At 40.8% G+C, this 25,492-nt stretch overlaps 1 protein-coding gene across 2 annotated transcripts in view; it reads left to right on the forward strand.

The window, feature by feature from the left end:
- The window catches only part of IQGAP2 (IQ motif containing GTPase activating protein 2), a 282,889-nt gene extending 268,527 nt beyond the window's left edge, over positions 1-14,362 (forward strand). For both annotated transcript variants that reach the window (XM_075838503.1, XM_075838511.1), the window contains 6 exons: positions 1,444-1,531; positions 4,471-4,683; positions 8,159-8,319; positions 10,609-10,752; positions 12,327-12,435; positions 13,194-14,362. In XM_075838503.1, coding sequence (XP_075694618.1) covers positions 1,444-1,531; positions 4,471-4,683; positions 8,159-8,319; positions 10,609-10,752; positions 12,327-12,435; positions 13,194-13,307 — 829 coding nt within the window. In that variant the 3' untranslated portion in view covers positions 13,308-14,362. The remainder of the gene's footprint in view (positions 1-1,443; positions 1,532-4,470; positions 4,684-8,158; positions 8,320-10,608; positions 10,753-12,326; positions 12,436-13,193) is intronic.
- The last annotated feature ends 11,130 nt before the right edge of the window (positions 14,363-25,492 follow it).

Genomic DNA, 25,492 nt, shown 5'->3' on the forward strand with positions numbered 1-25,492 from the left:
AATCGTATGTACCAAAAAAATGGTGCTAATAAAAACGCCAGCTTGTCCCGCAAAAAACTAAGCCCCCACACCGCTCAAACGATGGAAAAATATAAGTTATGGCTCTCAGAAGGTGGTGAAATGGAACAAATTATTTTTTTTAACCAATAGTTTTTTCTTTGTAAAATATGAAATTTTTTCCAATTTTCTGTTGTCTAAAACCTGGGTGTGTCTTATAGGGTATGTCATTTTTATCTTGGTGCTTACTTGCATTCCCCTGCGGTCAACCCACAGTCTGTGCGCTGTATGTGTAGTCTTCGCCCACTATGATGCTGTTCTCTGCCCCACTTGATGAATATTCAAAGATGATCCCTACTGGCCCGCCGCACACACCAATAACCAGGCACCATCATTACGAGGTTTCCTCTGTTAGTCAATTAAAGAGGACGGACAGGTATTGGCTAGGGACTTTTGCATATGCCGGACTCTTAAGCTCGGTGAGATAGTACAGAGGACTCCTAAGAGCTTCAGCGCACACACCGTTTGCGAGCCAACAGCGGGGGAATGCAAGTGAGCACCAAGATAAAAATTACATATCTGGAATTGGTGTCCTTTTAGCTATGCATTATAGTAGTTGTGTGGTGTTTTCTATGGTGACAGATTATCTTTGAAGAAGTTGTCTGGGAATAGATAAAAGGGTGTGTTTATTTCCCAAAACAGCGCCACTCTTGTCTATGGACTGTGTTTGGTATTGCAGCTCATCCCCATTTAAATAGGGCTGAACTTTAATATGCGACACAGCTGATTGACAAAGTGACGCAGTTTCGGAAAAAAATCAAACCCCTTTTTTTTCTAATCCTGGACAACTCCTTTATAGTGACTGTCTAGTTTCGACATTCCCCATTTGTTGAGTCCCCGAAAGACAAGCGAGTGTCCAGTTGCTGTGACCCCTTGTAATCAGCTGTGATCTATGGAGGAACATGGCAGTAAGTGTTAGATTTCCCTGTGGTGGCTTGCTGGAGAAAGTAAGGTTAACCGTTCCCATTAAAATCAATGGGTTGTCGGTATAATCCAACATGCCAACTATAGCGTCTCCCCACTCTGGCTAATAGATGAGGTCCCTGAATAGTGGAACTCCTGCTATTAACTTAGAACTCCCTAGAAAAATGTTTTTTCTTAACCAGACAACTCCTTTAAAAAAGATTAATAAGAAACTGGGCACTAAAAGTTTGGCAAAAGCTGAGAGACTAAAAATAAAATAAAAACCTCAAGCTTGAAACTATTTCTGGAATGTACAAAACTTGTCACATCTAGACCTTAGGGCGGGTTTGTTTTTTTGTATGTGTCTCCGTTTTTATTTGGTATAGGTTAAGAATTACTCCTGGAAAATACAGCATAGGGGCTCCTTTGATGTATCATGTCTTTTGACTATTTTTCAAAATGTTCTCCTTACTTTCACTTTAGAACTAAGAAGTTAATAGTGGATGTTATTCGTACACAGCCTGGAGAAAAACTTTTACAAATTTTGGAAACACCAGCTTCTGTTCCACAGGTAAATACTTTGGTGTCATGCGCCACTTCTTATTGACATACATATACTGTATACAACTAACTGGGTCAAGTATTTATTTACTACATTGTGCTGTCCTACAGATTAATAAAAATACATTATAATTTAAACATTTCAAATTAGTTTAAGTTTTTTGTTTTTAAAAGTCAGTTTTAGGTAATATTTGACTGGTAATATATAGTTAATAGTTTACTCGCATTCAAAGAAATGCTAAATATTTTAAAGGGGTTTTCCAGGATATTGAATTGAGTGCCTATCTTCGACCATAATGTGTGATCTGTGATGGCCCAACAACCGGAACATAGGGGGGCCATGTCCATGTGACTGTGGTTTGGTATTACAGCTGTGCCCCACAAATCATACATCGATGGCCTGTCCTAAGGATAGCCCATCAATTTTATATCTCAGAAAACCACTTTAAGAAAAATCTGATTAATAATACAGTATGAGATGGGGAATAGCATGAGGTGATTGTGGCCAGACTGAATGGCTGAGTTATATTAAATGAGCTGTAGGATACTTTACCTATTCAGGTAAGTCCACACACAGCAGTTCTATTGTGGTTTTACAAAATGCCACAATAAAACTACAACTTGTGGCCTTATCCTTAGGTTGTGCTCAGACTCTTCCCTTCACTTCTTGGCGCTCAGCGTCGTATTTATGGATACTTATATATGCCCTAGCAATTGCCTGTGTATTAAACATATACAGGGAAACACACTGGCATTTATATATAGGCCATGTTCACACGTTTCGGATTCTGTCAGTATAAGCTCCATTGAATTGCAGTGAAACGGATCCGCATGACAGTCTACCACAGAAACTGGCGTTTAATCCGTGGATTTCTACTGCTGATTATTTTAAAAATCCACCATACCATGTAAACATGCCCTTAGGTATCCCGATTACTGTAATGCTCTGTACAAAAAATGTATCATGCTTTTTAACCCCTTAAGGGCTCCGTGACTTAAATGCACATGGATTGTTTTACCTAGAGGCTTCCTGGTGCACACAGTTACATTATGATGATTGCCCAGCAGGACCGGCTTCAGGTTTATGTGGGCCCTTGGGCGACACAGACTTAGTAGGCCCCTTTGCGGGGGAACTCACGGCCGCAGTAAAATGGCAGAAAACGTCATCTATCTATCTCCTATCTAGCTCCTATCTATCGGTCTGTCTCTATCTATCCTATCTATCCATCTATCTATCTATCTATCTATCTATCTATCTATCTATCTATCTATCTATCTATCTATCTATCTATCTATCTATCATGCCCCCATATAGAAGTTAGAAAAAAAGCTAATGCTTGAGAAAGGTCCTGTTGGACTGAAACGTTGCACTTGTGGGAGAATAAATTCCTACTTATTTTGGATGTGCTGCCTTGTCTTTTGAATCTTACGGATCCCATATAGAAGTTAGTTGTTTGTGCTCCCATATAAAAGCCAATCCCCCAGTTTGTGCCCCCATGTATAAGTCAAGCGCCCAGTTTCTGCCCTACCCCCATGTAAAATTCGAGCCCCAAGTATCTGCCCTGCCCCTATTTAAAAGTTAGGCCCCCAGTTTATGCCCCCATGTAAAGGTTTTAGATCACAGGTTTGTGCCCCCAGTTTGGTGCCTTTGTTCAGATAAAAATAATAACTCGCCTAACACGTTCCCACAACGAGCTGAACGGTCCCGTCACTGTCTTCTTACTGGTACTCGGCGCCGCTCGCATCCACAATAACATAGCGGTGCGGCGCAGTTGCACAGATAACGTAATCGTGTCAGCGTGACATGAATACGTAGTCTGCGCCGCAACGCGTTGTTATTATGGAAGCGAGAGGCGGGGCCTCCGCTCTGCTCTTCTCTGCAATCTGCCGCCTCGCACCACGGACAGCTACAGTTCATTTAAGCAGGTGGCGGCGTAAAGCACACGGCGGCTGAGAGGGTCCCTACAAGATCAGTGGGCCCCGGCCTTTGCCGGATTCTGACGCCAGCCCTGTTGCCCAGGCTCAGGAGCTGTGGCGGTGCAATCAACAGCAGGAGCCTGGCTGTAAATGATAAAAAAGAACTCTGATCCCGACCATTTAACCACTTAGATGCCGCAATCTATTTTGACCGAGGCATCTAAGGAGCTTGGCAACAGGGGCCAAACAATGGGCCCCTGTTCAGCTATAGGTGAATCACTGACCGGCAATAATGCTTTGGAATGCCCTCTGTCAAGCTCCTTAGGTTGCAATTAACCTTAGCAACTAAAGGGTTAAACAGACAGGATCAAAGGTTTCTCTGATCCCGGCTGTTACAGCAGGAGGCTGGCTGTTGATTGCACGGGCACAGCTCTTGTGCCCGCGCGATCAACATGATTTAACTGTGCATCATGGAGCCTCTAGGTATGGCATTCCGAGATGTACAGTTAGGTCATGGTGCCATAAAGGGCTAAATAGCATTATATATTTGGGTGGATATCCTCTTTTTATGTATCTTCATTTTACTTAAAAAGTTATATCTTTATTTAAAGCGGACATGCTACTTCCTCTAACATATAAAAGAAGGTGGATAGCTTACGTCCAGCAGTGTTGAGTGCTGCACTGATTTTCCTTCCCTGCTGGCCACTCGCGTTCCCTTGAAATCGACCCCATTAGTTTCGGTGCCCTGTAAAAGTAGACTGTCAAGCAGGCGGTCCCCAGCGCTCAGGTTTAATATCAGTCGAAAGCCTGCTGTTACAGGGCATTGAAACTAACGTGGCCGATTGATGGGAACCGCGGTTGGCTAGCAGGAAAAGAAAGTTAGTGCTGCACTCAGCGTTGCAGCTCCTGGCCAGCTTGTTGTAGGTGTTAAAAGACAAGGTTCTGTTTAAATCAACCAAAATACTCTACATTCCAAATTCATGCCACTCTATGCAGCTAAATGAGCTAAATTTGTACACACTCTTTTTGTAGGAAAATGAACACTTGAAGGTTATGGAGAAACGTGCTGCACTTGATGCCAGGACACCAGATAAAATGAAGAGGAGTCAATCTGTTTTGGAAGACGGTCAGCTCCCCTTGGAACAAAAGAAGAGGAAAATCCTTAGAAATCTCCGCACTTTAGAACAAGCTGGACTAGTGACAGAAGAGATGAAGTACCAAGAAATTATCAATGAGATTGCCAAGGTTCTACAATTTCCTCTTTTACTTATATATATGACTGCATACATCCTTTAAGTGCCTGTAGAATGTATAATCGGTGGCTTAAAGAGGCTCTGTCACCAGATTCTCAAACCCCTATCTTCTATTGCATGTGATCGGCGCTGCAATGTAGACAACAGTAACGTTTGTTTGTTTTTTTAAACGTTAATTTTTGGCCAAGTTATTAGCTATTTTATAAATATGCAAATGAGCTTTGAAATGGACAACTGGGCGTTTTTTTTTTCGTTATGTCCAACTGGGCGTGTATTGTGTTTTTAACTGGACGTGTTTGTGTATGACGCTGACCAATCAGTGACCAGTCCGCGTCATACACTCCTCTCCATTAATTTACACAGCAGCGACGTGCAGCCACATACACAGATATTAACGTTAATCAACTGTCCTGATAATTAATACACATGACAATCCAGCCTGGACGTCATGTGTATTCAGAATCCTGACACTTCTGAATCTTTTCTGTGAGATTCTACAAAAACGCTGCTGTGTAAATGAATGGAGAGGAGTGTATGATGCTGACTGGTCACTGATTGGTCAGCGTCATACACGTAAACACGCACAGTTAAAAACACAATACACGCCCAGTTGGACATAACGAAAAAAAACGCCCAGTTGTCCATTAGAGGCAGAATAAACATTTACATTAAGTGACTCACCGGTGACGTCTCACATTCTAGTTCTTTTTCTCCATCCGGTCCAGACCTCTATGATGAATTCTCCTGGTCACAGCCCATTTCTGCAGTTTGCCGCTCACATGTCTTCAGCTTCTCATTTTACCAACATTTCTGCACCTATAAATAAATATAAAGTTATCATTACACACTACACCCCTAAATATAATAGTGCCATACACTGCACCTCTAATTATAATAGCACCATACACCGTGTCCCACAAACACTGTGCCCCCTGTAGATAGTGCCTGCCATAGAGCCCCCTGTAGATAGTGCCCCCATATAGCCCACCCCTGTATATAGTGTCCCACAAATAACTCCCCCCTATAGTGCTCTACAGATAGCCCACCCCTGTATATAGCCCCCTGTAGATATAGCCCAGCCCTGTATATAGTGCTCCACGTATAGCCCACCCCTGTATATAATGCTCCACATATAGTCCACCCCTGTATATAGTGCTCCACATATAGTCCACCCCTGTATATAGTGCTCCACATATAGTCCACCCCTCTATATAGTGCTCCACATATAGCCCACCCCTGTATATAGTGCTCCACATATAGCCCACCCCTGTATATAGTGCTCCACATATAGCCCACCCCTGTATATAGCCCCCATGTACATATAGTCCACCTCTGTATATAGTGCTCCACTAGATAGTCCACCCCTGTATATAGTTCTCCACAGATAGCCCACCCCTGTATATAGTGCTCCACATATAGCCCACCCCTGTATATAGCCCCCTGTACATATAGTCCACCCCTGTATATAGTGCTCCACTAGATAGTCCACCCCTGTATATAGTGCTCCACAGATAGCCCACCCCTGTATATAGTGCTCCACTAGATAGTCCACCCCTGTATATAGTGCTCCACAGATAGCCCACCCCTGTATATACAGGGGTGGGCTATCTGTGGAGCACTATATACAGGGGTGGACTATCTAGTGGAGCACTATATACAGGGGTGGACTATATGTACAGGGGGGCTATATACAGGGGTGGGCTATCTGTGGAGAACTATATACAGGGGTGGACTATCTAGTGGAGCACTATATACAGAGGTGGACTATATATACAGGGGTGGGCTATATGTGGAGCACTATATACAGGGGTGGGCTATATGTGGAGCACTATATACAGGGGTTGACTATATGTACAAGGGGGCTATATACAGGGGTGGGCTTTCTGTGGGGCACTATAGGGGGAGATATTTGTGGGATACTATATACAGGGGGACTATATATACAGGGGTGGGCTATATACATGGGGGACTATATCTACAGGGGTGGGCTATAGCTATAGGGGGGCTATATACTATATTGCCCCCCCCTGTAGCTATCGCCCACCCCTGTATATAGCCCCCCCTGTAGATAGACACCCCCCCGTAGATAAAGCCCCCCGCGTGTATATAAAGTCCCCCTTGCAGATGAAGTCCCCCCGTAGACAAAGTCGTGTCCCCCCCCCCCCCTGTAGATACAGCCGCACACTTTTATTACAATTTTTTAAAAAAACAAAAAAAAACAATTCAAACTCACCTTATTCCCACTCCCACGCCGTCCGGCAGCCATGGAGACCTGCTCTCTTCTGCGCAGGTCTCCTGGGGGTTGAACGCAGCGTCTATGAAAGGCGCTGATTGGCTGGGCAGGATGACTTTCCCTGTCAGTTAGTCAGCACCTTTCATCGACGGAAGCGTCACTGGTACAAAAGGTACCAGTCGCTTCATTTGCGGAACGTGCCGGTCATTCATTGCTGCTAATTATACCTTTGTCCTTGCGACACAGGTACAATTATAGTGCAGGAGGAGGTGGCGCTGGTGCCCCCCTCTAAGCTGCGCCCGGGGCACATGCCCCGCCTGCCCCCCCCCTAGCTACGCCCCTGGGTTATGGGATATAAATTTTTGGGTGCACAAATTTAGTCTGGGCCACAATTACAGCTATAAAATCATCAAAAAGAACTTCAGCTCTCTGAGCCCTGCTATGTCAAACTGTATCCCTGGGTTGCCAGTGAACTCAGTGGTCTGGGCTACAAAATTGTCAGGGGATAACGAAATGAGGTCAGGGGCCTGCTCCAGTGGCAGCCCTGGGATGCCTTCTTGGTGGTTCTTCACTAGCTAATGAGGAGCATGACGGGAGAAAGAGTTTCTCCTCACAGGGGGATGATAGGGATGATGGTGTGGAGGTGATCACAGGCGGTTGATTAGACAGGGATGATAACAAGTGATCAGAGGGTAAGATTAGTACTGGGGGTGATACTAGAATTATTCTAGGACTGATCACACCAAAACAAGTATATTTTTAATAGAAAACTGCTCTGCTCTTGCTATGCCACTTATCGAACCGTCAAACAAACTCAACTGCTCGTCACTCTTCTAACTCAGTATTGACTTGTTAATCGCCACGATGGCCGTGGCGGGATCGCTCTGATTGGTTCCCCAGCAGTTAGGAGTGATCGGCTGCTGTCCATAACAGCAGCCATTACTACTCTGTGACCATGTCACACGTGAGACCGTTTTGAAGCGATGCCATAACTGTATGGCAACTGACACGAACTGCTTCCCACATGTGACATAACTGTATGGGAAGTTGTTAAAGTGCCAGAGCTTTTTGACTAAATTAGAGAGGGAAATTTTTTATCTTACTAACTATTATATATATTTGAGAGAGGTTTTATGTCACACACTACTTTTTTTTCCTTTAAATTCTAGCGCTACATATGATATTATGGTGTAGTATAATATAAACTACATTTTATTTTTCCATATCCTTGCAGGACATCCGTAACCAGAGGCGACACAGGCAGCGGCGAAAAGCTGAACTTGTAAAGCTTCAGCAGACTCTCAATGCCCTAAACTCCAAGACTGCATTCTTTGAAGACCAGATAACTTATTATAACACCTACATCAAGACTTGTCTGGACAACTTAACTAGGAAGTATGTTATGTTAACATGTATTCGTTTTATACTTCTAAACCGCTTCCAAAAAAAGACAAAGCAGAAGGAAGGGAATGGAGGAAGACCACCCAGAAGCCCCCAACGTGTATAAATCTAGAAAAGGTTTCAAAATGTAATCCTATTCAGATTGATTAATATATGGAAGTATTTTAACACAAGTAATACAAAGTACTCTCATTTCAAATAGAGGAAAAAATTCCCTTGTATGAAGGACTAAATGATGAGTTTGGTGTTCTGAAATTCTTTAAGGGCCAGCCTTTTATTGGATGCCCAAGCATTTACGAGAGATGGTGTGTGCATGTAAGCATTCTTCCATCAGAGTTTTCCCTGTATAAAAGTCTTAAACAAGACTACTGCTCCAATTCTGAGGAGCAGCCACCCCTTCCGATTGGGCTATCGTTTGTGCAAATTTTAGACCAGCGTTCTTAGTTATTGACCACATGCAAAAACATACCTCAAAGTCTATATAGCCGCTCTATAACTTAGGTGGTGCTTAAGCCGCCGTGACATGGTTCTCTACCGGAGCTGTACGGGAGTAAAGCATGGGAATCCTTGGGCAAGTGTATCCTGCTCTGTTTGGAGTTTGACAGAATACCATCCTGTTCTTGACACAATATCCAGATTTCACATGAAACCTAATTACAGATTTTTAACTGTACAGTTAAATAGGGGGTAATGTTAAAATGCTGGTGAACCCTCCACTGGAACCCCCTACTGATCATTACTTTCAGGGTGGGCAGCAAGAGCGTTCACAATTGATTTCATAACTCCCTTAGAGTAGCAGCGCGCATGTTGGACTGCAGCTCCATGTAACTACTCCTCGCCGTATACATACTAGGGCAAAGAAACAGGGGTCTTGGGATCCTTGTACTAGTGATTGGTGGGGGTCCCAGCAATAAGGCCTTTTAAGAGCTAACATTTATCGCCTATACTGTGGATAGGTGATAAATTATGTTCGTGGGAAACCCCCTGTAACTCTATAAATTGTGATTATTCATATTATTTTTATTATTGTCATTGGTTTCCAAAGCACTTTAAAGGAATTAGTACCAAGTTATTGAATTCGAAAACCATGCAGTTCCCTTCAGCCTCTGACTACAAATCCTGTAGTCCAGTTTGTTATCATCTACAATCTGCTAACGGCATGTGGAATGCAGTCTATTATAAAGTGGGATAATCTATAGTCAATGGGAATATAAAACTTCTGGGTTTGTGAACCTGTATATATCTGAGATATAATATGACAAGTCTTTTTTTTATTTAATGTGACTGGATGAATTCTGCATTTGTATATTAAAGGAGTATTCCCATCTGCATATTCATATTTCAAATGCTAGTAAACCAAATGTTAGCCACTTAAGCACCTTGCTTTTTTTAAAATCTTTACTGTTCTCTAGATAATCCTCCTCCAACTTGTCGAGTACCCTTCTTTGTATTGCGGTCCCCAGTGGTGGCCGTGCTTGCGCACTCTTTCCCTCTACTTCTACTACAGAAGATGGGGTCTTTGGAGCACGCCCAATGGCACATGCGTGGTAACTCCCGGCCCAGCCACCTCTCTCCAGCTATATTCAGATCTGTTGACAACTCCAAGGCATTTGCAGTTGCCCTGGAGCCTGTCCTCACAACAGCAGAGCACACCTAGCTGCCGAGTCCTTATCAGGGCTTTCAATCGGTGCTTGCTCTAAACCCACTATTATATATTTATGTAGAGAAGTGCGGACTTTAGAACCAGCACAGTTATCGACTAGGCAGCATTTAAGTATGCTTGGTGCTTCACACTGGAGATGATAAAGGGAAATTTACTTCGGGCAGCTACATGGAGGGTGGGGGGTAGAGGTAGGTTAAAACTGGGGGTTGACCTATAAAGATTGCGGGGAGAACGAGGGAGGAGCATCTCAACCATGCTTACTATTCCTGGTTGAGATTAGTAATCGGCAAGTTTAACTCCCACTGTTGCTAGTACCAGAGTATCCAGCAGCGTCGGGCGCACGCTCTGAGAAGGCAGCACAGCTTGCTTCATTAACCTCAAGCGTGTACTGCCCGCATTTGATCGGGAGGAACATTCTGTGGGGAAAATGGAACAAAAAAATACGCTTCTGAGGGTTAGATGGCATAATTAGACTTGGATTTTAAGGTTTACTGAAGCTAGGGGTGGGGTGAAGGCTTCAGGTGGGAATAATCCTTCTGTGACATTTCCTTTTTGATGTAGTGTTTTTAATATTTTAAAGTTACACATTCTTCATCATAACTCTGAGATATTTTACACAGGAATTCAAGGCGTTCTATAAAAGTGGATGGTAAAGGAGAAGAGAAAGGCAGCAAAAAAATGAAGCACTCTTCCCTTAAATACACAGCAGCGAGACTACATGAAAAGGGAGTCATTCTGGAAATAGAAGGCCTCCAGACCAATCAGTGAGTAAAATTCCTGTATAATTCCTTAAGAACATATATAAGGGAAGCTGTCAGTCGTACGGGCATTCAGCTGACAGTCAACTTGTGTATTAATGTTTATATTTGCGTCAGAGTCTCCATTGCATATTATGTCAAATTTGAGGGAGAAAAAAAAAATCGCTGCATGCAGTACTAATTTTACTGTCAAAACAATGGACACCTTGGCAGATCCCGACAAACCCCTTTATGTCAATGAAGTCCATCAGGTGCCGCTGGTATCCGTTGCGCAACGGATGTGACACTGTGTTGTGTGCTTCCTTTATGAATGGAAGCCACGCAGCATATGTGCACAAAGCCTAAGCCATTGAGGGGGAGACAGAGTGCACACATAGCAAGGGGAGAGACAAACACCCCGGGAAGGAAGACTGGCAATTTCCATGATCTGCAGTTTTGAATTGAATCAAAATCCATGTCTAGAAGTCCGTTCAATTTTAATCTTGAATTTTCAGGATCTAAACCTATAACTAATAAGCAGTGTGTTGTCATTCCTATTGCTCATTGGGTAGGATAAATTGTCTTGCACAAAGAACTCTAAAGGGTAACAAATTTATTATTACGGAAAAATTCTTACTACCAATAGAGGTGGAGGTGGAATAGCTTTTCTTTGCATTATTTATATTCTTGAGAATGATGGGAGTAAACTAAACATCATTAACCCCTTAATAACCGGGCCTGAAAAGGTCTTAATGACCAGCTACATTTTTCCGTTTTTACCTCTGTCTTTCAGCAGCCATAAGTTTTGTTTATTTTTTCATTGATGTGGTCGTATGAGTCCTTTTGTATGTGGGAGAAATTGTATTATTTTTTTTCAAAGTTTGGCGGTAGAAAAAAAATATTTTTGCGGCGTGAATATAGGAAAAAGGGATTTTTGCCATCATTTTTCTTGTTTTATTTTTTATCCCTTTCACATGTCACGCTAAATAACCTGTTATATTAATTCTTCAAGTTATTACGGTCATTTTAGATACCTAATATGTTTAGCTTTTTTTGGGGAAAAATGTTTTAAAAACATTTTTTTACTTAGTTTTTTTTTTTAATCCCATTAGGGGATAACATTATTTACAACTCTATTTTTTACTTATAATGTATTAGCATACAAGAGTATGCTGTGTCAATATGACACAGGCTGCTGTTAGGGCAGCACATAGTGTGCCCTAACAGCAGGCAAACTGAACAGAGCCCTGGGGTCATTTTTAGGTCCCCATGGCTGACTGCAGAGGGATTCCCTGGTCTTTGATCACGTCACCGGGTTTCCAGTGACAAGATAAGAGGCGAGTTCCCTTTGATCATGCCGCGGTCCATGACATCAAAGGGTTAAACAGCTCCGAATGTTTTCCGACCCCAGCTGTATTTGGCAGGCTGCTCTAAAATCAGGAGCTGTTCGTTACAGCTCCTGCTTAGAGGATGAACGCTCACAGGAGCACTCTTCAGCCTCTTCAAAAGACGTCGCTGTAGACGGAGAACCTGCACCGCCTGCCGTCAAGACAGTGTGCGGTCGTTAAGGGGTTAAACTAAACATGATCTTGTTCTTTCAGATTTAAGAATGTTCTCTTTGACATCACACCTGGGGATGAAGTTGGTGACTTTGAAGTGAAGGCAAAGTTTTTTGGGGTAGAGATGGAAAAGGTCCAGCTTCATTTTCAGGTAATAGATACGTTTAAGCTATATAGAAATGAATTGGCAAGTGGAAAATAATAAAATCAAATTGGTTGAGGAAGAGTAACTGTGACTAGTACGTCTTCTAAAGAAAAGTAATTTTTCAAAACTCCTATAAACGTAAATGAAGAGAGCTGTGCATCCTTTCAGCCTGTGGCCTCTTCGCCTGGCGCCAGGAAGTCAGTTCACATAACAACATGGTTTACTTACTGCGTCTCAATTTTTATATACAATGTCCAGAAAAAAATGTATATTGAATAAGTATTATATCAGATTAATAAGTGTGCGTAATGTTATGCAAGGCTTCGACCACGTAACAGTCAGGGCTCTATTCTGACGTTCCATCAGAGCTTTCTGTCAGAATGGAGCCCTGACTGAAACAAACGGAGACCATAGGTATCCGTTTCGATCACCATTGATTTCAATGGTGCCGGATACGGTGCCAATCGTTTCCGTTTGTCTCCGTTGTGCAAGGGTTCCGTCGTTTTGACAGAATGAATACCGTAGTCGACTACAATATTGCTTCCGTCGAAATGACTGAACCCTTGCCCAACGGAGACAAACAGAAATTATTGGCACCGGATCTGTCACCATTGATGGTTTCCATTTGTTTCAGTCAGGGCTCCATTCTGACGGAAAGCTCAGACGGGACGTCAGACTAGAGCCCTGATGGATATGTGAACGAAGCCCGCCATTGTTTAAAACCATCTCCTCTGCATTAAGTGACTATTTTTCTTCTACTTTAGGACCTACTGCAGATGCAGTATGACGGTGTTGCTGTAATGAAAATGTTTGACAAGGCAAAAGTAAATGTGAATCTCCTCATATTTCTTCTAAACAGGAAATTTTATGGAAAATAATATAAAATAATTCAGGTGAAATACATGGGAACGCTTGTGGTTAAATCAATGTCAAAATTATATTTTGTAACTTTTTTTTCTTAATTTAATATATTAATTCAAGCTCTTTTTGAGATCGAAATCTATTTGAATAAAAAAACAATTCGTAAGTAACCAAAATGTCTAAGCTGATTGTATTAAGGTGCCTTTAACCCCTTCAATGACAGGGGAATCCGGGCTCCCCTGAGCATTGAAATATTTTAACCCTTCCCACACTGAAAGGAGTTTGCAGTGCATTGTTGCACTTTAGCATCTGTAAGTACTGCACATGTTACAGGTCATTTAATTTTACTGTCGGAAACAAGTTAATTTAAATAATTTCAATTTTAATAGATTTCTAAATTCACTGAGCAATTCAAATACACTATGAAAATTGTTTTTCTATTTTTAATATAGTGATAAATCCAAGAAAGAAAAATGCAAAAAAAAAAAAAATGTAAATGTGTTTAAGTTAAAAAATAAAAATACTTATCATTTGTAGTGCTAACACGCTCGCTTCAGGGCTGAATCAAAAATGTCATTCTAACGTGAAAAAAACAGATTAAAAAAATAAAAATTGTGAGTGCCGATGGCTGTCAAAGCAACATTGCAAAGGTGAATTTTTTCGGGGAATTTTGTAATGGTTTCTTTTTTTTTTCTCAATAGTAAAACATAATTTATAAATGGCAAGAAAATATTTACTGTAAACATTGCATGAACCTGACTTCTGAATTAATGCACTACTGCCTATGTTGGCCCTTGTGTTCTGCTCTGTCAGTGATACGGAATGGCAGTGAGGTACCAGGGTAATGATAGCTGTCTTAGTTTCAGAGGTTTAGCCATCTCAGTGCTGTGGTATGTGTCTTGAGAGGAAAAGCAGTGCATTGTGGTACATTGCTTTCTCTTCCATCACTGAATGGGCTACACAATTTTTGATTTGTGCCTTTTTATATGTCAACTGCTCTGTCTTTGTAATTTTTCTTTATTTTTTAATGCAATAAAACTCATTGTTTCATTAAAAAGAGATTGTATGTAAAGTTTAAGTTGTTCGTGTTTTTTTTTCTTTAAAAACTGGTAAATTGTGGGTAAGTGTGAATCGCACAGTGCATTTACTTATAGTATTTCTGCGCTCAGGAGAAATGGCTTCTTAAATTAGTACAATTATAATAAACTGTATAAAAAAGAGGGAAAACACTTTTTAGGGGTAGTGGAAGGGTCCCATAATATGGCAAAACTGAATTGCTGTAATCAGGAGAAATTGCTTTACAAATGTTGGGGTGATTTCTCTCCTTTTATTCCTGTAAGGCCTTATTCACATGGCGCTCAAAAAAACGATGTGTAAACACGTCAAAACACATTTTAAAGTATAGGCGTTGTTGCCGTGTTTTTTTATGCGTTTTCGGTGCGTTTTTTTGTGAGCGTAATTCGGACTCCCATTAAAGAGGCTCTGTCACCACATTATAAGTGCCCTATCTCCTACATAATGTGATCGGCGCTGTAATGTAGGTAACAGCAGTGGTTTTTATTTAGAAAAACGATCTATTTTCACCAAGTTATGACCTATTTTAGCTTTATGCTAATGACTTTCTTAATGCCCAACTTGGCGTGTTTTTACTTTTGACCAAGTAGGCGTTGTATAGAAGTGTATGACGCTGACCAATCAGCGTCATACACTTCTCTCCATTCATGTACTCAGCACATAGTAAACAACGCAGGATCACTATGTGCTGTCACTTACATATTAACGTTACTGAAGTGTCTTGACAGTGAATAGACATCGCGTCCAACCAGGACGCGATGTCTATTCACAATCCCGACACTTCGGTAACGTTTGTGTGGGACTTACAGCGAGATCACGCTTGCTGTGCTGTAAGCTGTCATTTACAGCGTGATCTCGCAAGATTACGCTTGCTGTGCTGTAAGTCCCACACAAACGTTACCGAAGCGTCAGGATTGTGAATAGACATCGCGTCCTGGCTGGAAGCAATGTCTATTCACTGTCAAGACACTTCAGTAACATTAATTTGTTAGTATAAGACCGCACATAGTGAACAACGCATGATCACTATGTGCTGATTACATGAATGGAGAGAAGTTTATGAAGCTGATTGGTCAGCGTCATACACTTCTCTACAACGCCCACTTGTTCAAAAGTAAAAACACGCCCAGTTGTCTATGAAGAAAGTCATTAGCATAAAGCTAAAATAGGCCATAACTTGGAGAATATAGATCGTTTTTCTAACTAAAAAACTCTGCTGTTACCTACATTACAGCGCCACTCATATTATGTAGGAGATAGGGCACTTATAATGTGGTGGCAGAGCCTCTTTAACTATGGGAATTAGGTGTGTTTTCGGCGCCAAGAATTGACCTGACGCTTCTTTTTTTACAATACGCGGTTTTTAAACACGCGAGTGTAAAAAAAAGTGTCGTATGCACTACAATGCGTTTTCCCAATGATGTCAATGGGAAGCTTAAAGTATGCGTTTTTCGCCACGTGTAACGTGGCAAACACGTGTCTAATACACGCTGTGTGAACGAGCCCTTAAAATAAAAATCTACTTTATTTCTGAAAAAACGTAGAAATTATATTTTCACAAACTACTTCCAATAAATTCAGCAAAAAAAAAACTTGTGGGGTCAAAATGCTAACTATACCCCTAGAAAAGTTCCTTGAGGCGTGTAACTTCCAAAACGGGGTCACTTTTGGGGGGTTTCCACTTTTTTGGCACCACAAGACCTCTTCAAACCTGACATGGTGCCTAAAATACATTCTAATAAAAATGAGGCCTCAAAACCCACTCGGTGCTCCTTTACTTCTGAGGCCTGTGCTTCAGTCCAGTCGTACACTAGAGCCATATTTTTAAAAACTGCAGAATCTTGGCTGGGCAACAAATATTGAGTTGCATTTCTCAGGTAAAACTTTCTGTGGTAAAACAAATGTATTACAAATTAATTTTGGTAAAAAAAATGAAATTTGTCAATTTCATTTCTACTTTCCTTTGATTCCTGTGCAATGCCTAAAGCGTTAAACTTTCTAAATGCTATTTTCAATACTTTTGAGGGTGCAGTTTTTAAAATGGGGTGATTTATGGGGAGTTTCTAAAATATAAGGCCCTCAAAACCACTTCAGAACTGAACTGGTCCATAAAAAAAATATTGAAAATGTGAGAAATTGTTGCTAAACTTATAAGCCTTGTAACGTCCAAAAAATGCAAACATAAAGTAGACGTATGGGAAATTTTAACTAGTAACTATTTTGTATGGTATTACGATCCGTTTTACAAGCCGATACATTTAAATTTAGGCTTGGGTAGGTAAGAGCATTACAAAGTTATTACCACATAAAGTAACACGTCAGATTTTAAAATATCGGCTGCGTGCACAAGGCCAAAACAGGCTGTGCCCTGAAAGGGTTAAAGGAATACTCCTGGATGAAACAGATCCTGTTATGCGGTTCATGATGCATGAATTCAAAGAATGCTAAAGAATTAAGTCTGTTCAACGACCTTGACATTAGGATGTACCTAAACACTATACAATCCGTGCTGAAAGTGCCAGAGTTTACAAGAGGAATGGTAACACTACGTTGTCTGTTGTTCTTCCTTGAGATGTATAAATAAAATGACATGTAAATGGATCCTCTTTAAGTGGTTTGAGGGTGATTTCTATTACAAGCCTAATGTTAATTGTGACATTAATTTTAAAGAGGCTCTGTCACCACATTATAAGTGCCCTATCTCCTACATAAGGAGATCGGCGCTATAATGTAGGTGACAGCAGTGGTTTTTATTTTAAAAAAATGATCTGTTTTCACCACTTTATTAGCGATTTATTGATTTATGCTAATGAGTTGCTAATGCCCAAGTGGGCGTGTTTTTACTTTAGACCAAGTGGGCGTTGTACAGAGGAGTTTATCCTTTTAGATCGCTATGTGCTGTCTTATACTAACACCTTAACAATACTGAAGTGTTTAGACAGTGAATAGACATTCCACGGGATGTCTATTCACAATCTCTGCACTTCGTTACTGTTTCTATGGTAGTTACAGCAGAGGAAGCGTAATCTCGTTGTAACCTGTCATCTGCAGCGTTATCTCGCGAGATTACGCTTCCTCTGCTGTAACTACCACAGAAAGAGTAACTAAGTGCAGGGATTGTGAATAGACATCCCGTGGAATGTCTATTCGCTGTCTAAACACTTCAGTATTGTTAATGTGTTAGTATAAGACAGCACATAGTGATCTAAAAGGTTCCCTATGCGCTGCCTAAATGAATGGAGAGGAGTGCATGACGCTGATTGGTCAGCATCATACACTCCTCTGTACAACGCCCACTTGGACTAAAGCAAAAACACGCCCACTTGGGCATTAAGCAACTCATTAGCATAAATCTAAAATCGCTAATAAAGTGGTGAAAACAGATCGTTTTTTTAAATAAAAAGCATTACTGTCACCTACATTACAGCGCCCATCTCCTTATGTAGGAGATAGGGTACTTATAATGTGGAGAAAGGGATGGGAGGAAACCTCCAGCTCACCAGCTTTACACTCCTGTGTTCGATATCGCCCGGATCAACCGCGACGGCTCACGGCAGGGAGCAGTAGCACACCAGCATTTGTCCCTTGCCAGTATCTGGGAACATTACAGGTTTATCCTGTTGCTTTCATTGAAGTCTGGCTACGAGGTGGTTTCTTTTTTTCTCATTTGTTTGTGGCAATATGGGATATAACAAATAAGTGACTCCCATTACGAATCATTGCTTTTAGCAACAGTTATCAGGAATTTTCTGATTTTTTACTTACGGCTATCTTGTTGTATATCGCATGATAACAATATGACACAGGATTTCAACAGATCGAGAGCTGAAAGGGCAGCAGCGGTATTTGGAGATACCAATTACACTCTGAACTCTGATACTACTCTGCACAGTCATTTTAGAGAATTGGAGAAACTCCTAGCTCACGAAGCACGTGTTTGGTGGGACTTGACCACATTGAGGAATTATATTTCCAAAAACATGATTCCACGAGGATTACGCCTACGTAAAATCCCCACTTTCAAATATAGCGTTGAGTTTACAGAGGAATGGAATACCATTTTATCGGATTGCTCCCTGAAACTTATGAGCCTCATCACCCAACAGGAAGAAATCAAGTTGGCTGAATTAAACTCGGATATCGACAAACTAAAGGAGGAAACAAATAAATTTTCCAGCTCACCTGATTTTTCTATCCTGGAAGCTAGAACACAGAAACATCTGGACCAGTTAGAACAATCTATCATGGACACCAAAAAAAGCAAGTTCCTCAGAGACACAGAGGATTATGCTAGAGGAGAAGTGTTCAACTGGACCAGAAGGGATAATCTCCATAACAGATCTAAATCCATTCTTAAAGATTGCAGGAGACCTAGACAACGTCACACCAGCCAACGCAGAGTGAGCTTCAGCTCTACTGAGTTGGAGACAACAGACGGTGGCGAGGGGACATCAGACACGGATCTTTCAAGAGAATCCGGATCCTTCAGACACTCTTTCCCTGCCAAACGTGGTCCCCCAAAAAACGGGGGCGGAGGGGGGGCAGGAAGCATAGGAACCGTGGACACCATACTACCACGCCGACTACGCAATCAGAGACTCTAATGGACACTATAGATGTCATTAACCTGTCCCAGACTCCCCTTTCTCCTACTCACATAAAAGTACTTGCTCTCGGTCTGAACTTTGCCCCCAATAAAGATTTTGACATTTTTCAGATATTAATAAGTTCATTCGTAACTTGACTATTAAAAGGCACTTTCTTTTGGATGCTGAAGCACCCTTAGCAAATATTTCCACCTCTTCAGATACAGTCTCATTAGACACTAATATTTATCGTTCACTTATGTTTAATGAACAAGTTACCTTACTCAATTTGGTAGACTTGGCTGAACAGAACACATTGCCTCTAGACACATTAGCGATTCAATTCCCTATATCCAATCCTACTTATTATCCTGTTCAGTCCAGAACTGACTCGATGGATAGATTCCAGTCCATCATTGAAAGGGAATTACACAATATTGCTAGTCGCAGTCGTAAAATGAAATCACAACATAATCTTACCATCAATCAAAAAGATGCGATTAAATCCCTTAAAGACAATAGAGACATTGTTATCCGCATGTCGGACAAAGGCGGTAGCGTTACTGTAATGGATCGTAATATGTATGTACAACAGTTAACAGAGTTATTGAGTGACACTGAGACATATATCAAATTAGATCACAATCCTACTTCTAAATTTCAAAAACTTCTTGTCGGTTTACTCAATGAGGGTTTGGAGGATGGCATTATAACACAAAAACAAAACAATTATCTGTTGGTTAAGAATCCAATTACTCCAATATTGTATGCATTACCTAAGACCCACAAGGGTATCATTCCCCCACCCATGCGTCCTATTGTCTCGGGTATCGGGTCACTCACAGAGAAACTCTCTGAGTGGCTCGACTTTTTATTACAGCCTCTTGTACAGCGAACCCCTGGACATCTTAGAGACACTAAGGATGTCTTACACATTTTTGACAATAAAATATGGGATCTCAACCACTCTTGGTTGAGTTGCGATGTGGTGGCCTTATATACTTCCATACCCCATCACATAGCCATTCAAGCTTTAAAACATCATACAGCTAAATACAGCACATATGATGACAAACTGCAAGCTTTCATGCTTGAGGCTTTGTCATTTTTGATGACTCACAATTTTTTCAACTGCGAGGGCCATTATTTCCTCCAAAATAGAGGAGTTTCCATGGGTGCTCAGTTTTCCCCCTCCATTGCCAATTTAGTTATGGCATGGTGGGAGGAAACCACCCTATTCTCTGCCCACAATCCATTCTCTCAATACATCCACTGGTATGGCAGATACATCGACGACCTCCTGATCATCTGGGAGGGTGATTTATCTGCCATACCTAAGTTTCTCGAATTTATCAATTCCAATTCGCTCAATTTGGCATTCACCCATATCCATCATCAGGTTAGTATCCATTTTTTGGATCTGACATTAACAGGACTGGTGGGCAAAAGCATTCAAACAGAGATTTTCCACAAACCCATTTCAGGTAACACAATTCTCCATGCCGCCAGCAGTCATCCTAGACACACCATCTCGTCAATACCTGTAGGTGAACTTACCAGGGCAAAAAGAAACTGTACTACCAACCAAGGTTTCTTGTTGGAACAAACAAATATTTGTAACAAACTAAAGAACAGGGGTTACAGAAAATGGACCTTAGATCGGGCTCAGGCCATTGTTAATTTAAAAGACAGAAAAGATTTACTTTCCATACATAATACAAGTAGAGATCCATCAAAAATAAATAATTCATCCCAACCGACGTTAATTTTACAATATAATAATCAATTTCCTGAAATACGAGATATGGTCCATCGGTATATTCCAATATTGTTTGATGATCCTAAATTAGAATCCATACTGAAAAATGGCTACCGCATAGTCTCCCGTCGAGCCCCAACTTTGGGTAACATCCTTTCCCCTTCATATCTGCCACCTAATACCAAGTCTCCAACATGGCTACATTATACGGGGTTTTATAAATGCGGGTCCCACCCTTGTAAAGTCTGTACTTTCAGCAAAGTCACTAAAACTTTTTTCAGATTCAAACAACACTACCAGCTTCCCAATCAAAACCTATATCAATTGCAATAGTGACTTTGTTGTCTATATAGTTGAATGTTCCCAATGCAATTTAAAATACGTGGGTTGCACTACAAGGAGACTGAAGGTCAGGATATTAGAACATCTCAGTTATATCAGGAATCCGGCCATTGTCAATATCTCCAATGTAAGTAGACATTTTATCACCTGTCACAATAGAAATATCGACTTTCTCCAAATATATGCCATCGAAAGAATGATCAAAACGCACAGGGGTGGTGATCTTAAACACAGGCTACAGACACGGGAAGCATTTTGGATCTACCATTTAAATACTAGATTTCCCCAGGGTCTTAATCTTCGAAAGGAATTGATGTTTCATTATTAATTAATCTTAGCACATTATTCATCTTTTCACAATTGAAAATATTAGACTGTCGATAATGTACATTTGCTAACTTCATTACATCAGTGTCTTATTTTAGATTTAGATCTAATTAATGATATTTAACAAACCCCAATTTTGGGATTTTATTTATTAATTTATCATTTTCTTTATTCAGGTATTTTCTATTCTTAAATTATTCCAGTGTCGCATTACATTGTCCCATCATGCATCCGCATTCTGGGTTCATATTTCGTTTTCAAGATATTCCGTTTTTATGTCTCATATTTTTTAATATTTTTCACATGGAGGTTATATTTGTCTCATTCATCATTCATTATATTTATACATATTTCTATACATGGATATTTTCCCTTTTTCTTTCTTATTTACACCAGGCCGGTGTTAGTTATTTATTTATTTTTGGTTTTATACATGCATTTCTGTTTTCCATTCTGGCACTCATTTTCGTATTTTCTGTAGATTAAATTGACCGTGGATTGTTTTCACCCCGTCTTACTAGTTTGGTGCCATTTATAGTATTGCATATATATATTATTTTCAACTAATTATTTATATTCCTATATCAGTGTATAAATTTTGTATCATTTTCGGCATTTATTTGCCGACTTTTTTTTCCCATGTCTTTTATCATTCCTGTCTTTCTGTATTTCCATTGTTATGTGTCGCTTATAATGTTATTTTTTCTGAATGATATTCTTATTTCTCTGTTTAAATGCATACGTTTTAGACTCATGACGCTCTGCAAGCATCTAACATATGGATACACTACACTATATCATTCCGAGATTATTATTAGTGTATGTATCTTATACATTTTCTTACTGAATCTCATTCATAAATATTTTCGAGACATTAGATACATTTAGCTTACATTTCATACGTACCTTCTCATGGAACGTGTTTCCTGGTTCTGAAATCACCATAATTGAGGGCGTTGTTACGTCTCCGGCACACCCTCCCATTTTCCCAGGATACATTTATTTCCACACCTTGCAGTCGTTCATTTGTCTTAGCCATGATTAAGAGCACAGCCAGTGCTTGAAACGCGTAGGCTCCATTTCTTGCCATTTCTAATCACCTTGTTATCCTCCTGGTGTTTTCCGTTACTTCGTTGGATCATTTGTATGTCGATATTTTTTTTAAAATAAAGTGGAAACGGAGTTTCCCCCACTTATACCACACATCGCTGGACCTTTCTCTTTCTTGCTACTACTTATAATGTGGTGGCGGAGCCTCTTTAAGAATCTATATTACTTACAAGGTAATTGCCAACCATAGATACATAATCGAGTTGACCCAAAGTTGAAGAGAATTCATGGCCACAATGGTAATCAAGTTTTCATGGGGAAAATCTGCAAGAGTTTTAAACGTAAATGATTATTCTGATTAAAAATATAATTGATAGCTCTTAAAATGTATAATCTCCATGGAATTCAATCTACAAATTATTCTGACGTATCGTATGGTCTGTTAAAGTTATTGATCACTTGTGCATTATGTCTTTCATATAAGATTACTTTGTTGTGTTTCCTGCTTTAAACAAAATCCAGTTATAGTGTTAATAGTCTCTCGTTTCCTTAACAAGAAAAAATATCTACCCATTATGTAATCCAATAAGTTCACAAATAACATTAGAGCTTCAATGATATTTGAACTTGTATGAAGACAATAATCATCATTAAATATAGAAAGACTTAAAATAGATATCCAAATGGGCTCCCATTTAGGGGCATTAGTAGAAAAATAACTTAGTACAGGCTACCTAGGTTTGTTAAACCGCAATGGCAGACAGATATGAATATCACCCTATGCATAGTCTAAAATGTGTGTCTATGGGGTGCAGTGTTAAAGGGTTTGTCCCATAAAGCTTTAAAGCGGCTACACTGCGAGATTAAAGATCACTCTGATCCCCGCAGTATAGCCGCTTAGATGCTGCGATCAATAGCAACTGCGCCATCAAAGTTGTTTGAGGGAAGAGGCCCTGCAATTGCGGGGCGCCGAAGGGTTACTATGGCAGCTGGGGGCCTAACAAAGGTCTGACATTGGTATCTGCTTATGCATGGCCTAATAGTTTGCCTGTCAGTGATAGACTGACAGGTAGTAATGGTTTGGAACAGTAAATAGTCCAAAACATTATACAAGCATTAAAAGGATCGCTGTTTCAAGTCCCCAAGTGGGACAAATAAATGTAAAATTGAGTTTGATAAAGTTTAATAAATTTTAATGGTTCCTCCTAAAAAAAAAAAAAAAAAGATACACATTGGGTAGTGCTGCAATTGATGGTCAAGTGTCCATTTACTTTTGCCCATATTTCTTTCTGTTGCTTTTATAGCACCAACGTATTCTGCACTTATGTACATAAGTTACCATCCCTCTGTTCCCAGTGAGTACACAGAGGAAATTGATGCAAACATGGGGAGAACATACAAACTCCATGCAGATATTTCTCTTGGTCGGATTCAAACACAGGGTATGAATCCTGCTGCGTTGCTAGTAGTACTCAGACTGAGCCCTCTCTACCTCTCCCCCCTCCCCCCCCCCCAGGACCGCCATCAGGAATTTCTGGGGCCCATACAGCCAAGATGTCTCCCCCCCCCCCCCCCTCCATTACCGGGCGTGGACAACGGAAAGTGTGGCGCTCATGTTTGTACGTTATACGTGTTAACCGATTTTGGTGCTGATGTCAATTACAGTGAACGAAACCAGGGAGCAGGCAGGGACCAGTTAATGGCCTGGGTTTTGTTCAATTTGGCATATAGTGGGATACATCACGTGGGGAGTGGAGCTTTCCCAGGGCTGGAGTCCCCATGAGGATCTTCTACTAGCGCTCTGCCCAGGGACTCTGGGGCTGTTCCTTATGTCCATATATGTTAGGCTTCGTTCACTTCTGCGTCAGGACTCCGTTCATGGGTTCCGTCTGACTTTTCCGTCAGGGGAACCCATGAATGGAAACCAAACAGAAACCATAGCTTTCCATTTGCATTACCATTGATTTCAATGGTAACGCGTCAGTTGCAAATGGTTTCCGTTTGTCTCCGTTCTATAAGGTTTCCGTTGTTTTGACAATCCATAGCGCAGTTGACTGCGCGGTTTTGATGCATTTTTTTTTTAACTGCACCTCAAACGCTACATGTGAATATGCCCTCCCCCACACAATAACTATAACTAAACTTTTCCCTCGCATACCATCTACAGCAAAGCCCCCCCTACCTTACACAAATTAACTACAAGGGTCTCTTGACACGTCGAGGTCAAATCACGTTTTTTGCAAAAGTTTTTGTAAAATTGCTTTATAACCATGTCATTTGCCATGGTTTTGTGAATATCTCTGCAAATAAAAAAAACAAAACGCAATATGACCGAAACCTGTGAGTATATGCTAATTAAGTTACAACACACATGGCATTTACAGTCAAATCCCCACTCCCCCACAAACATTATTCTAAAAGGCTACAGCCGCTACACCTTTGAAAACTTTTTTTTTTAAATAAAAATGTGTATCAGTATGTTTTTTGCAACTTTGCCATTACATTTTATTCAAAGTAATTTTAACTTTTGAGATACAACTGGTTTGTATCCTGTATAAAGAGCAGCTGTATCGTGCGTTGAAACCTGAATCCGTCAGGACAGCAGGATCGGCGGGTTCAGTGACAGTGCTCATACTTACCCCCTCCTCTGACGTCCGCTTTGGCCTCCCTGGATGAAGTTGCAGGCCATGTGACTCTGCAGCCTGTGATTGGCTGCAGCGGTCACATGGGATGCAACGTCATCCCAGGAGGCCGGACAGCCTTCTGGGTAAGTATGATTTTTTTTTTCCAGAGTTACAATTTTTGCGGTGTAAGCGCTGCGATTGTGCCACAAACATCGCAACACTTGGCTTTCTGTTGCGGGTTTTGCATCCCCATTTAATTCAAAAGGGAAAACCTGCAGCAGAAAATCAACAAAAACGCAGCATAAATTGACATGATTTAACCCGTTGCGTACCTGCTCCGCAATAGTACGGAACAAGCCGCTTATTGAAGCGGACCTGCGCCGTACTATTGCGGAGCAGGAATAAACTGTCACTATGTGAAATCACATAGTAATATAACA

The sequence above is a fragment of the Rhinoderma darwinii genome, chromosome 1, assembly GCF_050947455.1.
Source record: "Rhinoderma darwinii isolate aRhiDar2 chromosome 1, aRhiDar2.hap1, whole genome shotgun sequence".
In the NCBI taxonomy this organism is placed as follows: Eukaryota; Metazoa; Chordata; class Amphibia; order Anura; family Rhinodermatidae; genus Rhinoderma; species Rhinoderma darwinii.